Source organism: Lissotriton vulgaris, chromosome 3_1 (genome assembly GCF_964263255.1).
Source record: "Lissotriton vulgaris chromosome 3_1, aLisVul1.2, whole genome shotgun sequence".
NCBI classification, from domain to species: domain Eukaryota; kingdom Metazoa; phylum Chordata; class Amphibia; order Caudata; family Salamandridae; genus Lissotriton; species Lissotriton vulgaris.
Genome location: NC_141689.1, coordinates 1,209,435,658 through 1,209,456,583, shown reverse-complemented (window position 1 = coordinate 1,209,456,583; position 20,926 = coordinate 1,209,435,658). Strand labels below are relative to the sequence as shown.

General features: G+C 42.0%; 1 protein-coding gene across 1 annotated transcript in view; it reads right to left on the bottom strand.

Moving 5' to 3' along the window:
• Nucleotides 1–20,926, bottom strand: part of TRIM14 (tripartite motif containing 14) — a 178,921-nt gene that overhangs the window by 105,500 nt on the left and 52,495 nt on the right. Inside the window, exons 2-3 of the mRNA XM_086961665.1 lie at nucleotides 14,854–14,949; nucleotides 8,312–8,545 (exon numbers count right to left, since the gene is read on the bottom strand). Coding sequence (XP_086817791.1) covers nucleotides 8,312–8,545; nucleotides 14,854–14,949 — 330 coding nt within the window. The remainder of the gene's footprint in view (nucleotides 1–8,311; nucleotides 8,546–14,853; nucleotides 14,950–20,926) is intronic.

Genomic DNA, 20,926 nt, shown 5'->3' with positions numbered 1-20,926 from the left:
AAGTGGCCTATGTTTGGAACTCAGGGCAGTTTCTGAGTAGGGGTTTTGCAAAGTAAAGGGAAACTGCCCCAGTTATTTATTGACTATCTTCATAAACCTTATTCCATCTTCTCCTCATCACAGTCATTATAAAATGAGATGTTGCCACACTATAACACAGACAAACCAAAAGATCCTTGAGGGCTAGCCCAAGCATAACATAACATAACGTGTGTATTTTGTAAAGCGCATGTTCGCCCTTGGGTATCTTGGCGCTGAATAACAGATGTTTATTATTACCCAACTCAGTGGTACTCATTTTATCGACCTCAGTTGGATGAAAGGCTGAGTGGACCCGCCGGGATTTGAACCTGTGACCATGAGGTCAAACACAGGCCCCTGCAGTGTAGGCATTAGTCCACTGAGCCACCAGACCAAGCCAACCAACCTTCGTGCCACAAGGGGGGGCTGACACTCCTGGCCCCTCCTATATATGTCCGAGACCTCGCCAAAGGACTGACAGGAGGATGGGTGGGTGGGATGTAATGACTGTGACTAAAACGAGATGGACTACGGGTAATGAGTTAAACAGTGCATTACCCCAACATCCCGTATAATCGTCACAGTCATTGTAAACAGAGGTATACCCAAACTGAAGTCCTTTGATGAACTACCAACCAAAGAAAAGAATGGACATGGTAAATATGCAACACCTGCACCCAAACTCAAATGGATATTGGAAATATCCTTAAGAAAGTAATGCTTAACAAAGTTCTGATTCGAAGACCAGGAAGTCACCCTACAAATCTCCTGGATTGATTCTTCCTGAATTTCTGTCTACGAAGCGGGCATTCCTCTCTTGGGTCTCCCTTAAACTGGAAGTTCTCCTGTACGGTTCTGCCAAGTCAACAAAACTGTAGATTAAATCCATCTATGGAGAGGCATACTAGTCGCCTTCTTCTTCTTTTCAGACTGCTGAAGGTCACAAACAAGCAGTCAGTTTTCCTGAATTGTTGAGGCCTTGTTAATATAAATCTAATGAGCTCTTTTAACATCAAGTGTGTTAAACAATTGTTCTTCTGTAGTAGTCAGACATGGGGAAATAGGAAGGGAGAAATATTTCCAGAGATCAATGGAAGACTGAATTAACCTTTGGAACAGAAGTAGGAATAGATCTTAGGATGACCCCGTCTTCCATAAACCGAATAAAGAAAGGACTACACTTCAAGGCTCCTAATTTCTCAATTCTCCTGGAGGAGGTGATAGCCACCAGGAAAATAACCTTATAAGAAAGATGAGATTGCAAAACCAGTAAAACTGTTTGAAATCCCTAGCAGGAGCAAGAGTATTCCTCTGAGGTCTCACAGCCAAAAAGCTTTTAAACAGTCTAGTGATTAAGGACTTCACCACAGAAGAAGGTTGTGAAAATTCCCCACAAGCCTTTATAGTGAATCATTGACATCTCAGAGTTGAGAGTGAGAGAGAGAGAGCGAGAGAGAGAGAGAGAGAGAGAGAGATTTAAGTGAAACATTTGCAGAAGGAAATTGAAAACAGCTCATAAACAGGTGCTGAACGATTATGCAAAGAACACCACATATCAAAAGACTTCCAATGCTTTGAGCAAGATTTGTAGGTGGAAGGCCTTGCAGAGTTCTTAATTACTTCCACCAAGGAAGGGGATAGACCCTTTGGTAGGAGGCTGGACTTACCAACCTCCAAACCAACAGAGCAAGTTGGAGTCGGCAGGACAGAGCCAAAGGTTTGATAAGAGAAAGAGACTTCAGAAGTATACAAGGATAAAGAAGTGCCAGGGATTTCAGAAGAGGAAACCATTATCTCTGTGGCCAATGTGACACAACAAGAATCATGTATCCTGTCTCATGCTCAAGTTTGGAGAGAACCCTGTGAATTAACAGGAAGGGAGAGAAGGCCTAGAGAAGCTGTTTAGGCCACTTCATCACTAACACTTCCACTCCCCAGGCTCCTTCTTCCTCAAACCTGGAGCAGAACCTGTGAAGCTGCAAACAGATCCAGAAATGGTCTACTGAAACATTAGCAAATTTCTTGAAAAGTAATTCTAAATAATGTGTTTTCCTGCAAGGTCAGAAACGTTCTGCTCAGACTGTTTGCTGCCACATTGTCAGTTCTTCTGATGTGCATTTCTAGCACATTCATCAAGTAGCTCCACCAAAGTACCTAACTGGGCTGATATAGCACAGAGAGATCTGGAACGTGTACTCCCTTGATATCTGATGTAAGGAACCACTACTACGATGACCGTTTTGACTAACATAATCCTCTGAAATAGTTCATGTTGAAATTACTTCAAAGCTTGGAAAATTCTCATTAGCTCTCTCCAATTTGATGATCTGCGACTTTCTAGGAAAGACAACGTGACCTGATAGGTCTTGTCCAGGAGAGTCACCCCCCAACTGATGCTGCCGGCATCCATAGTTAGAGCCAATGGGCATTCTGGCTGCATCCTTACCCCCTTGGATAGATTCTAGGAATCCACCCACCAAAGGACTGTGCATGACTTCCAGTTGCAATGGAATTATCTTTATCAGCAGCGCGTTTCCCTAAACTGCGGACTGTTAAGATTCCACAAAAGAGGACAAAGTTGTCAATTCTTGCCCAATATACTGTATGGACGGTTGCTGCCATGTAACCCTGGACTTCCAACCAAAGCCGTGCAAGACATTGCTCCCTGGATTGAAGTTCGCAATCTGCCAAATAAAGCTAAAAAAATATTCTCTTTGATTGAAAACATTCCCCAGGTCTGTTCTGAATCAAGCCCAAATGAAAAACATATCTTTGGATGGAAACAGCTGACACTTGCGAAGTTTCAACAGAAGACCCAAATCGGATTTGACTTCACTTGTCTTTTCCCAAAACTGGCGAATCTGGTCCAGATCTTGTGCATGCAGAAACCAGTCACCGAGGTAAGAAAAAAAACTGGATTTCCTAACAATGTAGGTGCATCATTGGAGCCATCATTTTCAAGAATGCCTTTAGGACTGATTTTAGGCCAAAGCTGAGAACCTTAAATTGCCAATGGTGATCCTCCACCGCAACCTAAAGAATGTGTGATGATGTTTTGCAGATGGAATGGGAAGGTCAAATTCTATGAGATCCAAGCTTATGAGAAAGTGATTTTCCGGATCAGAGCAATAATTCTTTTCAGCACTTCCATCTTGAATCAGATGCTTCTGATGAAGGAATTGAGATCCATTAAATGGAGACCAGACAATAGTTCTCCGAGGACTTCGGAACTAAAAAGACAATGAAATACACTTGATGTCCAGAATCCTTCTCAGGGACTGGCACAATGACAGCCTTCTCCTGAAATACCACAATCCCCCTCAGTGATGCCTTCCTTTTGATTGGATCTTGAGGCAATGGAGTACAAATGGTCCTCATATCAACAGGGTATGACAAGTGTTATATCAGGTAATCTTTCCTGACAACTTTCAGAACCCAACAATACGTTGCTACTAGATGCCACTGAGAAGCAAATTGTTGAATATGACCACCCACCCTTGACGGTAAGCCCACTTCCCCAGCAAAGAAAGCAGCACAGACTTTTCTTACCTGTGTACTGCTTCTGCTTCTTGGAAGACTTGAAAAAAAATCATTGAATTTAAATTTTGAGGATCGATCTTAATTCTGTTGCATTATTGAAGGCTGATGCAAGGAGGAACTCATTTTAGAGAAACTTGCACCCCATGAGGAATGACGTTGAAAGGTGGAAGAGTACTTCCGCTTCTTAAAAAAGAAGACAAAGTTTTTCCTCTAATTCAATGCCAAATAGTCTAGAACCTTCAAAAGGAATGTTTAGTGCAACCACTCCATGAGTTGCTTCAGTGTTCCAGTCTTTAAGATAAAGGTTACGTTTACTTTCAATGTTCCTCTAGTAAGAGCCTCTGATCTTGCTACATCTAAAAAAATATCCAACAGAAATTCAATCTTTATGCTCCATGTCACTAGCAAAGGAAGTCAATCTGTATCATTCTGAATTGCTGAAAACAATCTGAGCTGAACAATTGTGCACTATAAGCACCATAAATACCAGCCCTCATTGCCCAATGAGGTCCTGAACATGCTTTATTCAAGGCAGAATTATTTTTTTTATCAGACACGTCCTTCAAAATATTTTCCTCTATCATAGAGGAATAGCCCACAAAGCTTTCCACATGTGTACATTATCCAGTTAAATAGTGTCCATAGTTTCGAGGGGATAAAGTTTAGCTAAAAACCTCTGCAAGACAATCCTGCCAGCATCTTACTATTTCTGCTTAATCACATCTGTAACAAATTGATGGATTGGCAATCCTACATTAGAGGGCTTTTGAAACGGTCTCAGAAAAGTGTTCTCAGAGGTACCCTGCTTCTCAACTGGAGAGAAACCAATATTCTCCCAGATATAGGTGAATAAGTCTGATAACATTTCTCTAGAAATGTATGTTCTCTTCAACTTGGATGGGTTAGGGGCTTCATCCAGGCTGTCCCAGTCCCCTAAATTCGGAGACCCCTCTGTTCCCTTTTTAGAGTGTCCAAAAGGGGCCTCATCCAAAGGCTGCCAAAGTATCCAAAACAATCCAACATATGTTGTTCTCCTCCTCACTATGCTTCCTCTTGTGCCTAGTGGAAGGAGAATGGTCAGAAGAAAAGGATGGATGAGACAGAAGGCGATGGGGGAGTGTGCCAGATGCTTGCCCATCCTGGCACTAAGACCTTCAATAAATAGCAATAATCAGTAGGAAAGACTCTTCACTATTAAAACCAAATGTTTAAATGTAGAAAAAGGATGCGCATGAGCAGGACGACCTCTTCCTATGTTCACATGTGAGTCTAAAACCATTGCGCAGGCAAAAAAATACTCCAGACACCCCTCTCTTACAAGGACGGGAGATGAAAGTAAAAGAAATGGACATCTCCTAATCAACTGCAGCTTAGGCGGAGACCAAATCACACCTTTGCAGGAGGTGGAACACAGTTGCAAATTCCTCCTCTTAAAGCTCCTCCCACGCTGGAGGCCACCACTCCTTCAGGCCCAGTAAGAGGAGTAAGCAGACCCCCTAGAGAGTCCCAGCCCAGCAAGGCCATCCAAATCCTTGTTCCAGTCACAGGAAACAAAAAACAGGAGAAGGCAGGAGTGTCAGCTCCCTTTATGGCACCTAGGTGGGGTGGGACTACCCTTCAAGGGTCCTTTTATTTTTCGTTCCTGTCATGAGGGGACAACACCTCATGTTGTAATGACTGGGAGGAGGGACGTATGGGTAAGGCATGCTGTTGTGCTTGCTGCAGGCGATGTTTGTGGTAATATTAGGAAAATCAACTGTAACAACCAGCCCACAAACAGCCGAAAGTCCAGCTACACACTGGCCTGTCAGATGAGCTGTTCTGGCACTGCCAGATTTACCTTTAGGCCAGTCTGACCCTGTGCAAGGATGAGAAAAGGAAGACAATAAGTATCAATGCCAATAGGTCTGACTTTTAAATGAAAGTGCCTCCTCAGCCAATAATGGATTTAAGCATTCAATAAGTCATCATACATGCACTTTGCTGCTCATTTAGCACCCATGCATTAATTCACTCCCCACTTGCATTCCTATACTTACACAGCCACAATAAACTCACACACAAACTCAATATATGCATAGATAAATACAAATTAAAAAAAAGTAGAACACGAAAATATGCTGCAGCCTAAAAATGACAGGCATGTGTTAATATTAATAAATAAAATTAAACATAGTGGCTGGTGGCCGACTTGAAATGGTAATGTACATGGTGTTTCATTGTTTTGAAGGCCCAGCTTGGCCACCACATTTAGAATTAAACGGTTGGCCATCTTAGAACAGTAAAATGGTGAAACTATGGGCGATATCATTCCATGACAGGGGCTTGGTCCAGAGGCTGTGGCTTTGTGAGATGCAGCACACTGCAGATGAAATGAATGACAAGCAATCAACCTGTTAGCACTGTTAAGAAGCTGTAGTATGCTTGAAAAATAATGAACATAAAAAGATGAGAAGGAATGAAATACGAGAAACAAATGGAAAACTGTAGTAATGACCTGGCAGCCCTGGCACTGAAGCGCAATAACTTTCAGGTTGATGTGCACATGAACACAAAAATGCTGTTACTCATGGGGCAACAGAGCCAATGTCTGAAGTGGCTTACCCATTGCTCCATGCTAAGTGATATCATGGATGCAAGCAGAGTGCTTCAGCCATTAGATCTATTGCCCTGTGGTGAGTGTAAGCCTGTCAGACCTTCTAAAGAGTTTATCGTGGAGAAGCGTGGCTCAATGGTTAGAGCGGTAGACCCTGATGCAGAGGTCTGGCCCGGGACCAGGGTTCAATTCCCCTCTCAGCGGCGCTTGGTCTCAATCTCCCCGGACCTGATAATTCTCGCCTCGATGCCTAGTCTAATCATGGGTCCCACTCTGTGACTCTGGGCAATAGCTTGCTTAATCTCCACAACAGCCCCAGCAGCGCTTGGATGCCTGGCTTTACCTTGGTAGTGCCCAGGAGTGGACATCTCACAGGAAAGCCAGGAAGGGTTCCACAGCGATATGAATACAGTGCTACGAGACCTCTGGGTAGAAGGCGCTATATAAATACAAACACATTTACACATTTAGCAAGAATTAACACAGTGCAAATCTTCTACGCCTAAATTCTGTCAGGGGGTGGGGAGGTGCAACACCTCAATTTTTGCTTACAAAGGTAATCTGTGAGATATCATGTAACAAAATACATGTCTGAAGGCTTAACATGTTACTATAACAATCCACTGTTAAAGGATTATTCGTTTTAAAGTATGCACTTCATAATAAATAAATTAAACCGATTGCCTTTGTTGTAACTTTTATAAAAAACAGGTCAGGCATACAGCATCTGGCAACTTTTTATAATGTTCCAATCAGGCTGATATACTTTATTATTGCCTTGTCATCATAACCAGCTCACACCTACTGTTTTGAGCATAAGCATCAAGTACAGAGTGATAAAAAGACAGTTGTCAAAGCACTATAAAATCCGTCCTAAAATGGTCTGATAAGGAATATCACACTCACAGCAAATCTTCTATCCACATGGTTTGTTGGAGTAGGTCATCAATGCCAAATCCCTTGCCTACTATGGCAATCTGTGAGACTTTATTTAACAAAATACCTGTCTACAGCTTGCAACACAGCATGAAAGCAAACCACAGTTATAGTCCTACTGGCTTTGACAAATGCGTTGCACAATAAATAAACCAAATCTACTTCCTTTGCCATAACGTCTCATAATAAAGAGATCAGACCTATGGCTTCGACATAACTATCAGTGAACCTTTAAGGTCTGAATCCTATATCATTGACTTGACCAGAACCATCTTGGGCCTACTTTATGGAACGTAAGCTTTCGAACAAGGCAATCATCGGACAGACAGTCAAAAAATTAGAAACCTAAACAACATTACAGTTGCCAAAGCAAAACCTTGATTTCCTAAGAGAACCTAACAAAGAATATTACAGAGCAAACCTTCTATAACCACGGTTTATAAGAAGTGGTAAACAACACTAAAACCCTTGCCTATTCCTGTAAACTCTGAGAGTCCAGATAACAAAATACCTCTTTGCAGATTTTAAAATAGTAATTACAATCCACCCCTAAATGCCTATTGACTTTCACATATCTTTTTCACAATACAAATTTCAGACCCACTGCCTTTATTGTACATTTTCATAATAAGCAAATCAACCTATATCCTTGGTCAATAGCTTGCCATCATAACCAACAAAGCTTTCACTCATGGCAACTAGAGAAAAACAAACACCACTTGTTAGCATCAGAGTGGCATTTGTATGACTTTAAAGGACAAGATCCATACATCCCAAGTGGCATGTGCGTGGAAAGCCAAACACAATAGCTTTGATTGCTAAATAGCTGGTTGAAGGGTAAGCATTCTTTTTTGGAAGCACACAGATTTTGACAAATCAAAATCACGCCGTACTAACCACCCTTACAAAATCGCTTGTACTCTGATGTACCACCATCTGGGCAGATCCACAGTCCCACTCTGTAGTACTCCAGAACATTATTTTTCTGTTGCATGGGGGCTGGCGACAGCTACGCTGTCTAGCCAGACCTAAACATGAACTGGCATGCAGGTAAAAGACCTTCCTCACAATGCTAAAAACATGCAAATGCCATTGCGCTCCTGACCTCAAACTTACCTCAGAAACTTGGGACTCCTTATCAATAAAAAATGTAGATGATTTGAAGAGAAGTATGAAAAGAGAGAAGCCAAATGCTCTGTTCTCCCAAATGTTGCTTACCTTCACCAGCTGGACCGGGTCACACCATTGCTGCATCTGTATAACCTTATCGGCGAAATTGTCAATCTTATTAATTCGATCCCTGCATGACTCAATCTGGGCATCATATGCCCAGAGGGCACACTGAGTTTTTTCATCAATTAATTTTTTTGCCACCTTTTCCTCTTCATCTAGCAGTAGCCGAAGTTCTGCAAATTTTCCCGTCAACCAAGTCTTGCTTGCCAGAGCGTGGGCCTGAGGATATAAAAAAAAAGGTTTTAAAAAAGGTAAAACTTGCCAAGATGCAATCTGCTGCATTGGAGTGATTTGACAGAATTTAGGGGCATATTACCAACAACTAGTGATATTTATTGCTAAATGGGCTTAGCGAGTTTTTTTTTTATCGCCAAGCATCGCCGGATATTATCACAGAGATAACGTGCTACTAGTAACGTTTATCTCTAAAGCGATAAAATATCCAGCGATAGCGGCGAAATGCGTTAATATCGCTGAGAATACAGCGATATTTACACATTATGGTCTTAGCCATAATATCCACCTCCCATTGGATATAATGGCTAAGAACTGGTCTGAGCAGGCGTTAGCTTTTGGAGATATTCGCCCTTAACGCAAATATTTCCATCCCTACGCCTGCCTTGCTAATTGGCGATAGTGATGTTAGCGACTGCTTTCAGTCGCTAACAGGTTGGGTATGCCCACTTTGCATGTCATTAGCGATAAATATCGCTGACATGCAAAGCGGGTCCCAAACCGCTCGCTATCGCCTCAAAGCCGTCGCTAACATCAGTTAGCGACAGCTTGCTAATAGGGCACTATAATTATCGCCGCTTAGCGGGCAAAAACGGCTGCTAAAGCGGCGATAATCTAATATCGCCAGGCTTGGTAATATGCCCCCTAGAGTGTTGTCGGACTTTTGAAATGACTGGTTTGGGGGTATTTGGTAAGATGCTGTGGGATACTGTACAAAGCAAAAAACTAGAAAGATCAGTTTATGACAGTCCTGATTGCTAGATAAAAACAAAGTCATAAAAGATAAGCAATTATGGGCTATGTAAGTGTGGTTAGATAATATAATTAGAATTTTACTTGTTCCCTATTCTAAAAAGGGCAGAATATTGTTTTCAGGAAAGGTGCATATCTGAGCAAGTGACAAGAAGAACAAGATGTAATAAAGGAGGATGCCCAAACGTAAGAATTTCCCACCAAGAGGAGTCAAAAGGCAAAGCAAAATTGGGTATATATATTTCATGTTTCGTTTCCGTTTATGAAGCAACGAAGTACCTATTTCCAGGATCAATCGGCTGCTTTCTGTTCTGCCACAGGCAAAAGGACCAATGTTGTAATTATTGGCAATTACAGTTCAAAGAAGTACATCTTCGTAACTTCAGATTCACTTTCTGTAATATTTCTATCTTTTTAAAATGTATTTGTAGCTAGTGTTTGCTTATTTACTCGTAATCTGTTGCTTCATTGCCTTGCAGAGGGGTCACGTTCAAGCCCTGGAACCCGATGGAAGATTATTCTGACTTTTTGTACAGATGGACGTGCGTACAATACTTAGGTTAAGTGTTCTATGGACAATTTTTCAGACACCCGATTGTGACACCCACCAACCTGTCCTTGAAAAGCACCGTGGAATGTATATTTGAAAAAAAGTTTCCATTTACGCTAACAAGTAGATTTAGTTAATTAAACAACTGACACAATAACATTTTGAAATCCTAAACCGACCACTGTGAAGAGTGTATTATAAATTGCAAATAATGTTAGATGGACGTTTCTGAAGGGGGAATGAACAATGTAGGCTCTTGTAACGTTTTGCTTTTGGCGCTGCATAGTAATCCTTAACAGCAATTTCAACCAGAGGGCAGATTATAGTTCTTTGTGAGAATTTGGGTTGTTGCTTTTGGAGGGGCTGAGCCCTTCTCAAGCAGCAGCCACAATCCCCATCTGCGAGAACCACTAAGGGGCAGATGTATCAAAATACCTATTTGCGATTCTCTAATAGCGATTTTTGGAGAATCGCTATTTGAGAATTGCAAAAATGGTATGTATGTAAAAAAATCGCGTTTTCTTATTATTCCTTAATTGCGAATGGCAAATTGCGAATTCGAAATTAAGGAATAATTTCCCATCCATTTCTATGGGCCAGGAGGCCCATAGGAATGAATGGGAATGTATTCTCAATTTGAGAATAGCAAATTGAGAATAATTTCAAGGGTGTCCTAAGGACACCTTGCAGCACCCCTGAAATTCACATGTGTGCGCATATGGCGCACATACATGCTCTATGGGCATGTATGTGCGCCACATGGCACCTTCACAAATGCAAAAAAGTGCATTTCTTGTAAGAATTCGCAAATTACCACCAACTTGAAGTTGGTGGTAATTTGCGAATTCTTAATGGAAAATCGCTAAATTGAAATGCTTGATGCAAAATTAAGGAATCGCAAATTTTGCGATTCCTTAAGTTTGCTATACATTTTTCTTCATACATTCCATTTAGCTAATTCTTGGTCGCAAACGCTGCTTTTTTGCAAATCGCAGCGTTTGCGACTAAAAATTCCCTTGATACATCTGCCACCTAGTCACTTAATTAACCTGTGCTTAACTCTGAGGTAGCTTGGCACAAAATCAGGCAAGCTTAACAGAGAGGCAAAAAGTATGTATGCAGCACATGAAAAGTAATAAAGTGAAAACACAACACCACACAAATTCCACACCAATTTAGAAAAATAGAGTACATTTTACTAAATTATTTGAGACCAAAATGACAAAAATCCATTAGTAAAACCAGAGATTTGCAGTTTTCAATATTTTGTAGCAATCAAGTACTAAGCAGCAAAAAGTGCCAACTGTGGTTATCTGACTCTGTAACAGATACCACAAGTTCAGGCTGACCATGATGCAGTGTGAGCCGGATACAAGACTGAGTTCAGTCCGCTGCAAAAGTACCATGTGGCCTGGTTGTTGATATGTGAAATCCTTGCGTCAAGCTGCAAGGGCTCACATTGAAGAGTTGACGAGGAGCTGTGATGCAAGCTATGGCGTTTACATGCATCATGAAGCAGCGGAGTCTATAAGAAAACGATGAGAGCTTGCAATGCAGGGCCTTGCAACATTGTTGAGGGAGCCCCTGGGGCTACGGAGACTTGCACTGCGTTGCTTCCACACAGGGGACACAATGTGTCATAATGGGCTAGTGTTGGTGTAAAGCTGCCTCGGCAACAACGCAGCCACCGGGGTCTGCAAGGACTTGTGCTGAAATACGTCCATACAGGGGATGAGATGTGTTACGCTCACCAGCGTCGGTGCTGAGCTGCGTCGTGCTGTGCCTAGATACATAGAGTCGCGTTACGGAGAAGAAGCCTGTTATGTACCTGTGGCTTGAACAGGGGTGCCAGCCGACTGACCCTTGGAGATTTCCTGGAGTTCTGGCTCCAGACAGGCAAGCTGGATTCAGCAGGTCAGCTCACAGCAGCAGATGAGTCCTTAGTCAGCACAGCAGGACTTGGGCAACACGGCAGACTACACATCTGGGCAGTCCTTCTTCCTGGAAGAGTCCACAGATCCAAAAGTGATCTGAAGAGTTAAGACTGAAGGACCAATATTTATCCCTGGTGCCTTCTTTGAAGTGTTAGAAGTTCACCCAGCTAGGTTGGGCCCTTACATATGTATAAAAATCCTGTTTTCAGGGGATTTTATAATCATCATAATAAGAAAAGCTGATGTGTTATGGATGGAATGCTTGAATTATCCTCAGCCTCTGGTGATCACTCAGGCCACATTAGTCTCCATCGTAGCACACTGTCACTCCAGACAGAGATCAGAAAGTTCACTGTGCCAATGGACTCAATCTGCACCTCACTGAAAAGGCTTCAAAAGGCTGGTTCTAGGATTGCTGTGTATCAATCTGAAGGGGATTTGGCCTAGCAGTTGTAGACAGTTTGGAGCAAGATAACGTTTGATTTACATGTGTCTTATAGCTGCCTGCAGTGGCCTAGAGGACAAGAAAATGATGGACTGAAATGTAGCACATGTAATTAACTCAAGCATTACACCATCACTTTTTTTTTTTAATTGGCATAAAATTCATGAGAAAAGTACCAAAAATGTGATTAGATGGTCTGAACAGTGACCATAACCATACAGGATTGAACTGATTTGCTCTTTATGGTGCAAGCTATGCTGGTACTTGGTGCATGTATCATGCACAAATAGTAAAGGAACATTTGTGTTGCTGTAACCACTACATTACCAATAACAATTTTCAAATGTTCTACTGCCATACTGAAGGATGAGAAGCCTAAAATGACTGACCCAGCAGTTCATTTAACCTGATGTTCTGGCACAGTTCACCTACAAAGCAAGCACTGAAAATCCAATAAATCTGGCCTTGGCTTATAGTAACCTTTGCATATAACTTATTATACCAGTATGGTTGCTTCCTAATAGGCAACAGTACTTAGAACAGATATTGAAAAACCTTTGACCGTGTATTGCACATGATCGGAAATGTGATTCTTATTGGTGCAAACAAATGCACTATTGATTGAATTGGTGTTTTTTCATTTCATTTATAAACTTTGTTGGATCTTTTATATAAATATCATAAAAGTACATAAACTCACTTACAAAACAGTTAAAATATAACCAGTCACAATACTTTCATAAAACCGAGCTCCCCTTAATCGCTGTAAACATATAGGCGTTTCTCATAATTCAATATTAAAGAGCATATTTCCTTTTCCTCATACATGCCCAAAGGAAGGATGCTACTGTGAAACACGTAAATGCATTCGGGAGCGATTTTAAAAAATACAATGCAACCTGGCATTGACTAAAATGATGTCCCTTTAAAATTGGAACAATAAAACGCTTTCTTTCTAGGGCATACAAAGTGCAGAAAAATATCAAGTGCAAATCATTCTGTATCGACTTAGAGTCACATGGGCATTTTGCTAAATCAGAATGCCTCAAACTTCTGTCTGGATACCCCAGCATTAGTGGAATTAGATTTAGACGGAATCTCGTTAGAATAAACTTATAGTGTGAGAGTGGGACCACTGCCAGGTATAAAAACTCAACCTCCACAATTGGGGGAGTTAGATGATACAGCCGCACCATCTGCGCATCAAAGTTCTTCTCCCTATGGACGTATTGGGCCCTTGTCTTTTAATTCTCAGCCAGCCGCCTCTTGGAAAAGTCCCGGCATATCATTGGAAGTCTAAAGAGGTTCGACAAGCCTAAGGCGCTAAGGGCCATATTATCAAGAACAAGCGATAAAATGATCGCCGCTTTATCGGCAGGAAACTGCCACTAAAGCGGGGATAATGGGCTTGATAATATGTCCTTGTGAATTCCCATAGCAGACCAGGTTCTGGTGTTAACCTGGGCTGCTATGGGAATTCACAAGGGCATATTATCAAGCCCATTATCGCCGCTTTAGCGGCAGTTTCCTGCTGATAAAGTGGCTATCATTTTATCGCCTGTTCTTGATAATATGGCCCTAAATTCCTGCTCCACATAACTTATCCAGCCACACTTGCTATGGTTCTCCAACTTGAGGATTGAATTGGTGTTATTTGCTCTCATTTTCTGTTAGATTTGTTATCATGAATTAGACTACATGGCAATTGTTTTTCTAGGTCTATATTTGTATGTTTATAATCCAAGTGAATAGATCTAGATTCCTTAAAATGATGTTTCTATGCATCTGCGTTTGGTTTTAATCAATGTTCAATCACACAAAGCTGTGGAAATTCTCATTTTTGGTGATGAATCCGATAGTTGTAGTTTTCGATTTTGTATTGTATTGAGTGCCATTTTCTGGAATTTTCTGGATCTATGTTGCATGTGTAACCAGTCTTTACATGGTTTGACATGAGTTTTAATTTATTAGCACAAGTTAGTGACGCTGTAACTGAATATTGGGAAGAGGGAACATTATAAATAAATTAAAGAAAGAGAAAGCTGTAGAGTGATTTAAAGTAATGAAACTTATTAGAAATTAAGTGCTTGAAATGCTCCATAACCTGTGAAAGAAATGACTTTTGACTACTGATAGGCATAATTTCCTGCTGTGATGTATTGGAGCAGATATGTACCACATCAGCCCCCCTATAGGAGATTGCATGTACGTTTTCTCTTAACACATGGTCAGTCACATCACATAAGGAAATTCTTTATTATGATACCTGCTAAATCCGATATTAGAAAGCTCTCTAATCCCATTGCATGTCTTAAATGCACTTTTAGCTCAAATATGGCTATATATTAAATGCAAGTAACAAACCCACCTTCAACAATCTCCATATGATCAAACACATTGTGCCAATACAGTCAGTAAAACATGCCATTCATGCCCACACTGCATCATAACTTAATATTTAAAAAATATTGTTGGGAGAGAGTCCTCATTATCTAATGGGCATGTTTAGTATACAAGGACTGGCTAGTATACCAATTCATTGTGATCATTTTTTGAAAAGTGTGTAGGTTTGTAGAAGAAGTACAATAGAGGAGAGGAGTGATTTGCTTACCTTGAGGTCAGTAGCAGCCTGCCCGATTTGTTTTATGTTGCCAAGTTCCTGGTTCTTGTTCATTCTGAGCTGTTTCAAACATACTGCTGTCAGTTTCTAAAAGGTAAGCATGAGGGTGTATTAGCACACCATAAAAGCAACAATCAAAATCAACATAGGCACAACTACTATCAGTTTCATACGAATAGGCCATCCTGCACACAATCATGTGATCTCTATAAATGTGAGAAGGGATTCCTGTAAATAATAGCCTTTCCACTTGCAATTCTCATACCAATAATATCAAAGATAAATCCTACTAGAGCATCTGAAGTGCATGTCTGGAATATCTGGAAAGAGAAGAGGCATCATCTAACTCAAACACGCCCAGGCCATAGGAATACTCATTTAGGTATGCTTCAAAGGAGCTACAAATCTAACTCCAAAGCTTCTGTCATAAGATTCCTGTGAATCTAGTAGGACAGTATATCTGGACAACATACCCGTCAGAATATTTAGTACTGAGTCGATACGTATCATCACAGTATATTGGCCCAATTTCTAGCTAGCTCACTGCATGCCATCGGAACCCCTAACCTACCAGTGTACCAGAAGGTATCTGCAACCTCAGACCATAACCCCAAGGAAATTGTGGAAACAGATCTACCCTTTCATTGTTACTCAGAAATGCCCAAGGGAGACACAAGAATGATACAAATTGGCTTTTTAAACATTTATTGAAACAATTACTTTCTTGTGTTAAAAGCGTGAGCTGCAATTATTAGTATGTTAAAACAAAGCACTTGGACCAGCATTGCAAGAATGGTAAAAAAGATAAAAGTTTAACCACTATAACATTACAGTAGGATTATGCTTATATTTATACTCCTACCTAATACTACCTACACTATAAAGAGCATAGTGGGAGTACGCTCTGCCAGATCTCTTTGGACAACCCAATCCCCATACTTCTGTATGATGTATCAGGAAGCCAATCTGGTTTAAGATAAAGGTTGGCCTCAGCAGGGCTGCATCTCAATCACAGACACAGAATTCCAGGATAATCTGTAGAAAGTGCTCTTCTGCCACATTTGGCTCAGAGGTAGTTTATATAATAAAAGCACTGTTCCAATCGCACTGTGTCAGAGGTGCAGCGCTGATGTGATTGCTTGTCTTAAGACTCAGAACGGTCTCCAAGCAGACAACCAAATGCAAGGTCATCACATTCAATGTTCCTTAGCCTTGGACAGAGTGCACAAATAACACAATAAAATGCTTATTAAGAATTGTGCTGCAAGCAACATTATTCCTAAGTATGTTATTGTGTAAGAGCAAGGCATGTAAAAAGTTTAAACTTGTAACTAAAATGGAGACTTGTGTGTGGGTCCTGTGAACCTTACAACACCCAGACACGGCCTTAAACTGTTACCACATATGGTACTCCCAGTTTTATCCCACAACAACATTGGTCATTCAGAATCAAATAACTTACATTTGAAAGTAATCTTAATACTGCCGAACAAAGGAAGTAGGGCCACCCTTCAGATAACACGCCAAATAGGCCATGGACAAATTGCATAAACCATGAAGCGTTACCTCTTTACAGACTGATGAATGGTCAAATGATGTTTTGCTATTGTTTCCGCTGAGAAAAACTTTAGTTTCTCCATTCTAATACCTGTAATTGAAAGGTAGAATGCATGTTTCGTACACAAATCTTTCCCCTAACGCCTTATATCTGCCTACTTGAAAGTGTTTTTACAAGATGTAATATCAAAAGTTGAAATCGGTAGGGAGATAAATCCATGAATCAGCCAAATTGCTTATGGTGTCTCAGCTACTGTGAAGGACATTTTTTAAATGCTCTATACTTAACTTAAGTATAAACAAGTCAGTTCTGTTCAGATATTTCCTTGGCATGAGATTTGATTTAAAAAAAGTTTAAACGTGTAAGTGAAATGGAGAATTGTGCGTAGGTCCTGTTAAACCTTACAACACTACCTATCACTTAGCTGGAAGCTATGAATGTAAATGAACAGACATAGAAGATCCTACTATACACAGATGGTGACCTGTTTCTCATCAATAACACTGTAACAATATTTACTGGGATAATTAACATTATTCAGTCTTAGGGTAAAAAAACAGAAGCCACTCATATTAGCTGAGGGTAAATGCTCCCGATCAATGTTCTTGATATTCAACATACTAAAAGAGGAAACATAAATTTATCAGAATTTCAAACAGCTACTTTACATCAATTATCAGAATCTGACCAATAACATCTGCTCAGACTATAATATTTGGTCTAAATTTAAACTGTTCTCTCCTTGTAACATTTTAAATAATAAACATGAGCTACTAAACTGTTAATTTATAAATGATCCAGAAAATATTACTGACTACATATAATGCATCCCAAATTCATATGGAACTGCTCACAACTGTAGCTACTAATATCAATTATGCATTACTCATAGGGTGGCTTACCCCTCGTTGGCTTTGATTAAAGAGCAATTGACATAAAATGAAATAGGAAAATGATGCAATACAAAGGACATTTTTTTTTAATGTAAGAAATGAGTCACCCCATATAAACTCAATGTGTAATTTGATACAATATGTCTATTATATCAGAAACCTGGTAATTTGGCACATTACTGTGAAGAGGTCCCAAATGAAAAATATACCTGGAAACTGGAAAATAATACATATTAGAATTTAGCAAACAGTATAATTGTTTTAATGTTTAAGAATGTCCTGTCCTGAAGGTGAGGAAGATGGAGGCGGGCTGACGCCAGTCGTGAGAGCTCAGTCCTCGATCGGAGTATGCCTGGATTCTATTGAAGTACCTGCATTCTTTTAGGAGCTGGACGACTATTATAATCCGATGAGCATGGGAGGCTCTTTTTCTTGTTCCTCTTTGCTTTAATTATAATTACTTTACTCCTTTCTTTCTTATCGAATCCCTGCCGAGCCGAGCCGAAACCAACTGAGGGGAGAAGAGCACTAGGACCCGGCAGCCCGATGGGCGTAGGTGCTGAGTTCAGCGCTGGCGTTGGATGCAGAGAGGTCGAACACTGGGGGGAGCGTGGAGCGATCGCATAGTGAGTCAGTCGATTGTCTGCGAGAGTCTACCCTCGGCGACGCCGGACTTCGGCGGTGAGCGGGTATCGTCCCTGGGCTGGAAAAGCGGGCGGAGAGCTATCAGGCATTCGAAGGGTGGTCTTTGTGTACAGGGGACTCGAAGAGAGGCAGAGTCTTACGTGTGGAGGCTATTGCAAGCTATCATTACAGTCACAGGCTTCCACCAACATACTTACAGGCCTCAGGGGGATGGACACATATTTGGTTGGTTGGTTGGTTGATTGCTTTATTTCGATATGCATATATCATAAAAGCGATACAAAAAGTTAAAACAGCATGTCGAAAAGAGTATGACTGTACAATAAGTAAAAACATTAAAACACATTAGACCATCATAAATTAGTTAAAAGAAGATTAAATTGATATGGACAGTCTTCTAAGTCTAATCAACCAGGCCCATTTTAAAAACTTGGCAACGGCACAAACAATTGGGGGGGCTGTGTCAGTTAAAAGAATCCGAAGGGCAACAGAGTGCTGGCGAGTACCCAATTCTCTGCAGATAGGGCCGAGCCAGCGTGTTCTTGGTCGGCCGTAATCAGGGCATTCAAAGAGAAAATGTGGCACAGTCTCTGGTTTGTCGGGACAGAGAGCACAGTATCGTGAAGAGGGCTGGGAGTTATTCCACCTGGAACAAAGATCAGCCAAGGGTAACAGCCCCAGCCGAAATTTGATATACAGGGACTGGTCCATGGCAATTGTTATTAGGTCCATGTATGGCTCGTAGGCAACAACATCTTTTATCAGCAGAAAAGCTGCGGTGGCTTTGCAGTGGTGCTGATTACTGTTGCGCTTCATGCGGACCCACTCCCAGAACAGTCTTTTTAGGGTCTCCTTCGGGGGAGCGGAGTGACTATCCCAACAAAAGTCCAAGCCTAGATCCCCTAGAAGGTGTTTGATGTTCTTCAGCCATTTGATTCTGTGCCAGCCGTCGGAGTGCATCACCTCAGCGAGGCCGTCAGCGTAGGGTTTTAGCTCCGGTACCCTCCACAGACGGGCCCAGAGCAAGAGGGGTCGAAGGCGAGCCTGGTCCCCTATTGCTTTACAGCCAGCATCCATGAGCACTGGGATAGTCGGACTACTTGATGGTATGGCAAGGAGATCTTTGATGAATTTGTTTTCCGCCTTGCACAGTAGATCCACTTTACCCAGACCCCATAATTCGGCTCCATACAGTGACCCAGGGACCGCACGTGCTTTGTAAATATCAAGTAGAGGGGCAACACAATGTTTAGTTGAGTTGTTAAACTCTTTGAGAAGAGCCCCCCCCCACCCTTTTATGGGTCAATACCATTTTGTTGATATGGGCGTTCCAGTTCATCACGTCGTTGAGTCGAATTCCCAAATAATCGAATTCTGCCACTCTTTCTAGGGGTATCGAATTCAAAATAGGGGGACGACCAAGCTTGCGGGGCGGGTGCAAAACTAAATACTTAGTCTTTTCCACATTGATGACAAGGCCCCTGGAGGTGCAGAAGTCCTGGAAGCGATTTAGCAATGTCTGGAGACCTTGGGGGGTTTTAGAGATGAGGAGGGTGTCATCGGCGAACAGCAAGGTTGGAATTTTTACGCCTCCCAGAGTGGGAGCGTCTGCTGGTTCGCCGAGTAGGTGGTCTACCACCCCATTGATATAGAGGGAAAATAAGGTAGGAGCCAGAACACAGCCCTGCCTTACTCCCCTCTCGACCCTGATCTTATCGGTCTTTTCCCCGTTCAACCCCCATCTAACCTGAGCATAGGTGTTATTGTGCAGTTTGATAAGGAGGTTTAATAAATACCGGGGCATCCCTAGATTGTGTAACACCCTCCAGAGTTCCTCCCTGGGAACCAGGTCAAAGGCAGTCTTTAGGTCAATGAAGGCCAAAGAAAGACTGCCTTTGCCTAGCTCCACCACCTTCCAGTGTAGTAGCAGGAGCCTAAATACCTGTTCGATGGTTCCGGTACCTGAGCGGAACCCGGCTTGCATGTCGGACAGGATGTGGTTTTCATCCACCCATTGCGAAATCCTCCCCAAAATCACTTTCCCCGCCAATTTCTGGGACGAATCTATTAGGCTTATAGGCCTATAGTTCCCAGGTAGGTCCCTACTGCCCTTCTTATAAATGGGGACCACCTCAGCACCTCTCCACGAATCTGGCACCGGACCTCCAGCAACAATTGCGTTGAGGAGTGCAGAAATTATTACCCCCCACTCTTCCGAGTATGCTCGAAGGAGATCGCCTGGAAGGCCATCCGGGCCAGCTGCTTTAAGTGGGACCAGAGTTTTGATCTGTTTTGTGACCTCCAAAACTGTAAAGGGTTCCAGGTCTTGGGCCAGACTAGAGGGCGGGGTGACAAAGGGGTCATTTAGTGGGCCTTCAATGGCAGAATAGAGTTTTTGGAAGTGGGAGAACCAAGTTTGGGCATTGATGGTACAGGGCCTCAAAGTATCGTCAGGACGGTTCCTAATGCCCACCAGGTCCCAAAAGCGTTTTGCATCTTTCCCTCGACTGGCGGTCAGAAGGTCCTGCCAGAAGTTATCCTCCCACTCTATTTTGGCATTTTTTTGACAGAGTGCGTAGTGCCTCCTGGCCACCCTAGTCCTAGATGGTAATTTGGACTTTACTGCTTTCAATGAGAAGTGACTTCGCCTCCCTGCACTTCTGATTGAACCAGCCCAATCTGCCTTGTGGGCTAGGTTTCCTTCTATTTGTATTGACTGGCACTACGAAAAGATCGCCAATAGCCTGGGTTATAGTGCAGAACCTCAGGGTCACCTCCGACAACCCGTCCACCTGGATGTCCAAGTTTGTTAGGGCTGAAGCAAGAAGCTGCCTAATGGCAGAGGTTTTCTCCTCAGAGAGTGCTAACTTTGCCCACTTTAGCCGCCGACCACAGTTGGCAACTACTGACAGGTCCGGGGGGGGGGGTTACAGGGAGTTCTAGTCACGGGGCAGGATATCCACCTGTG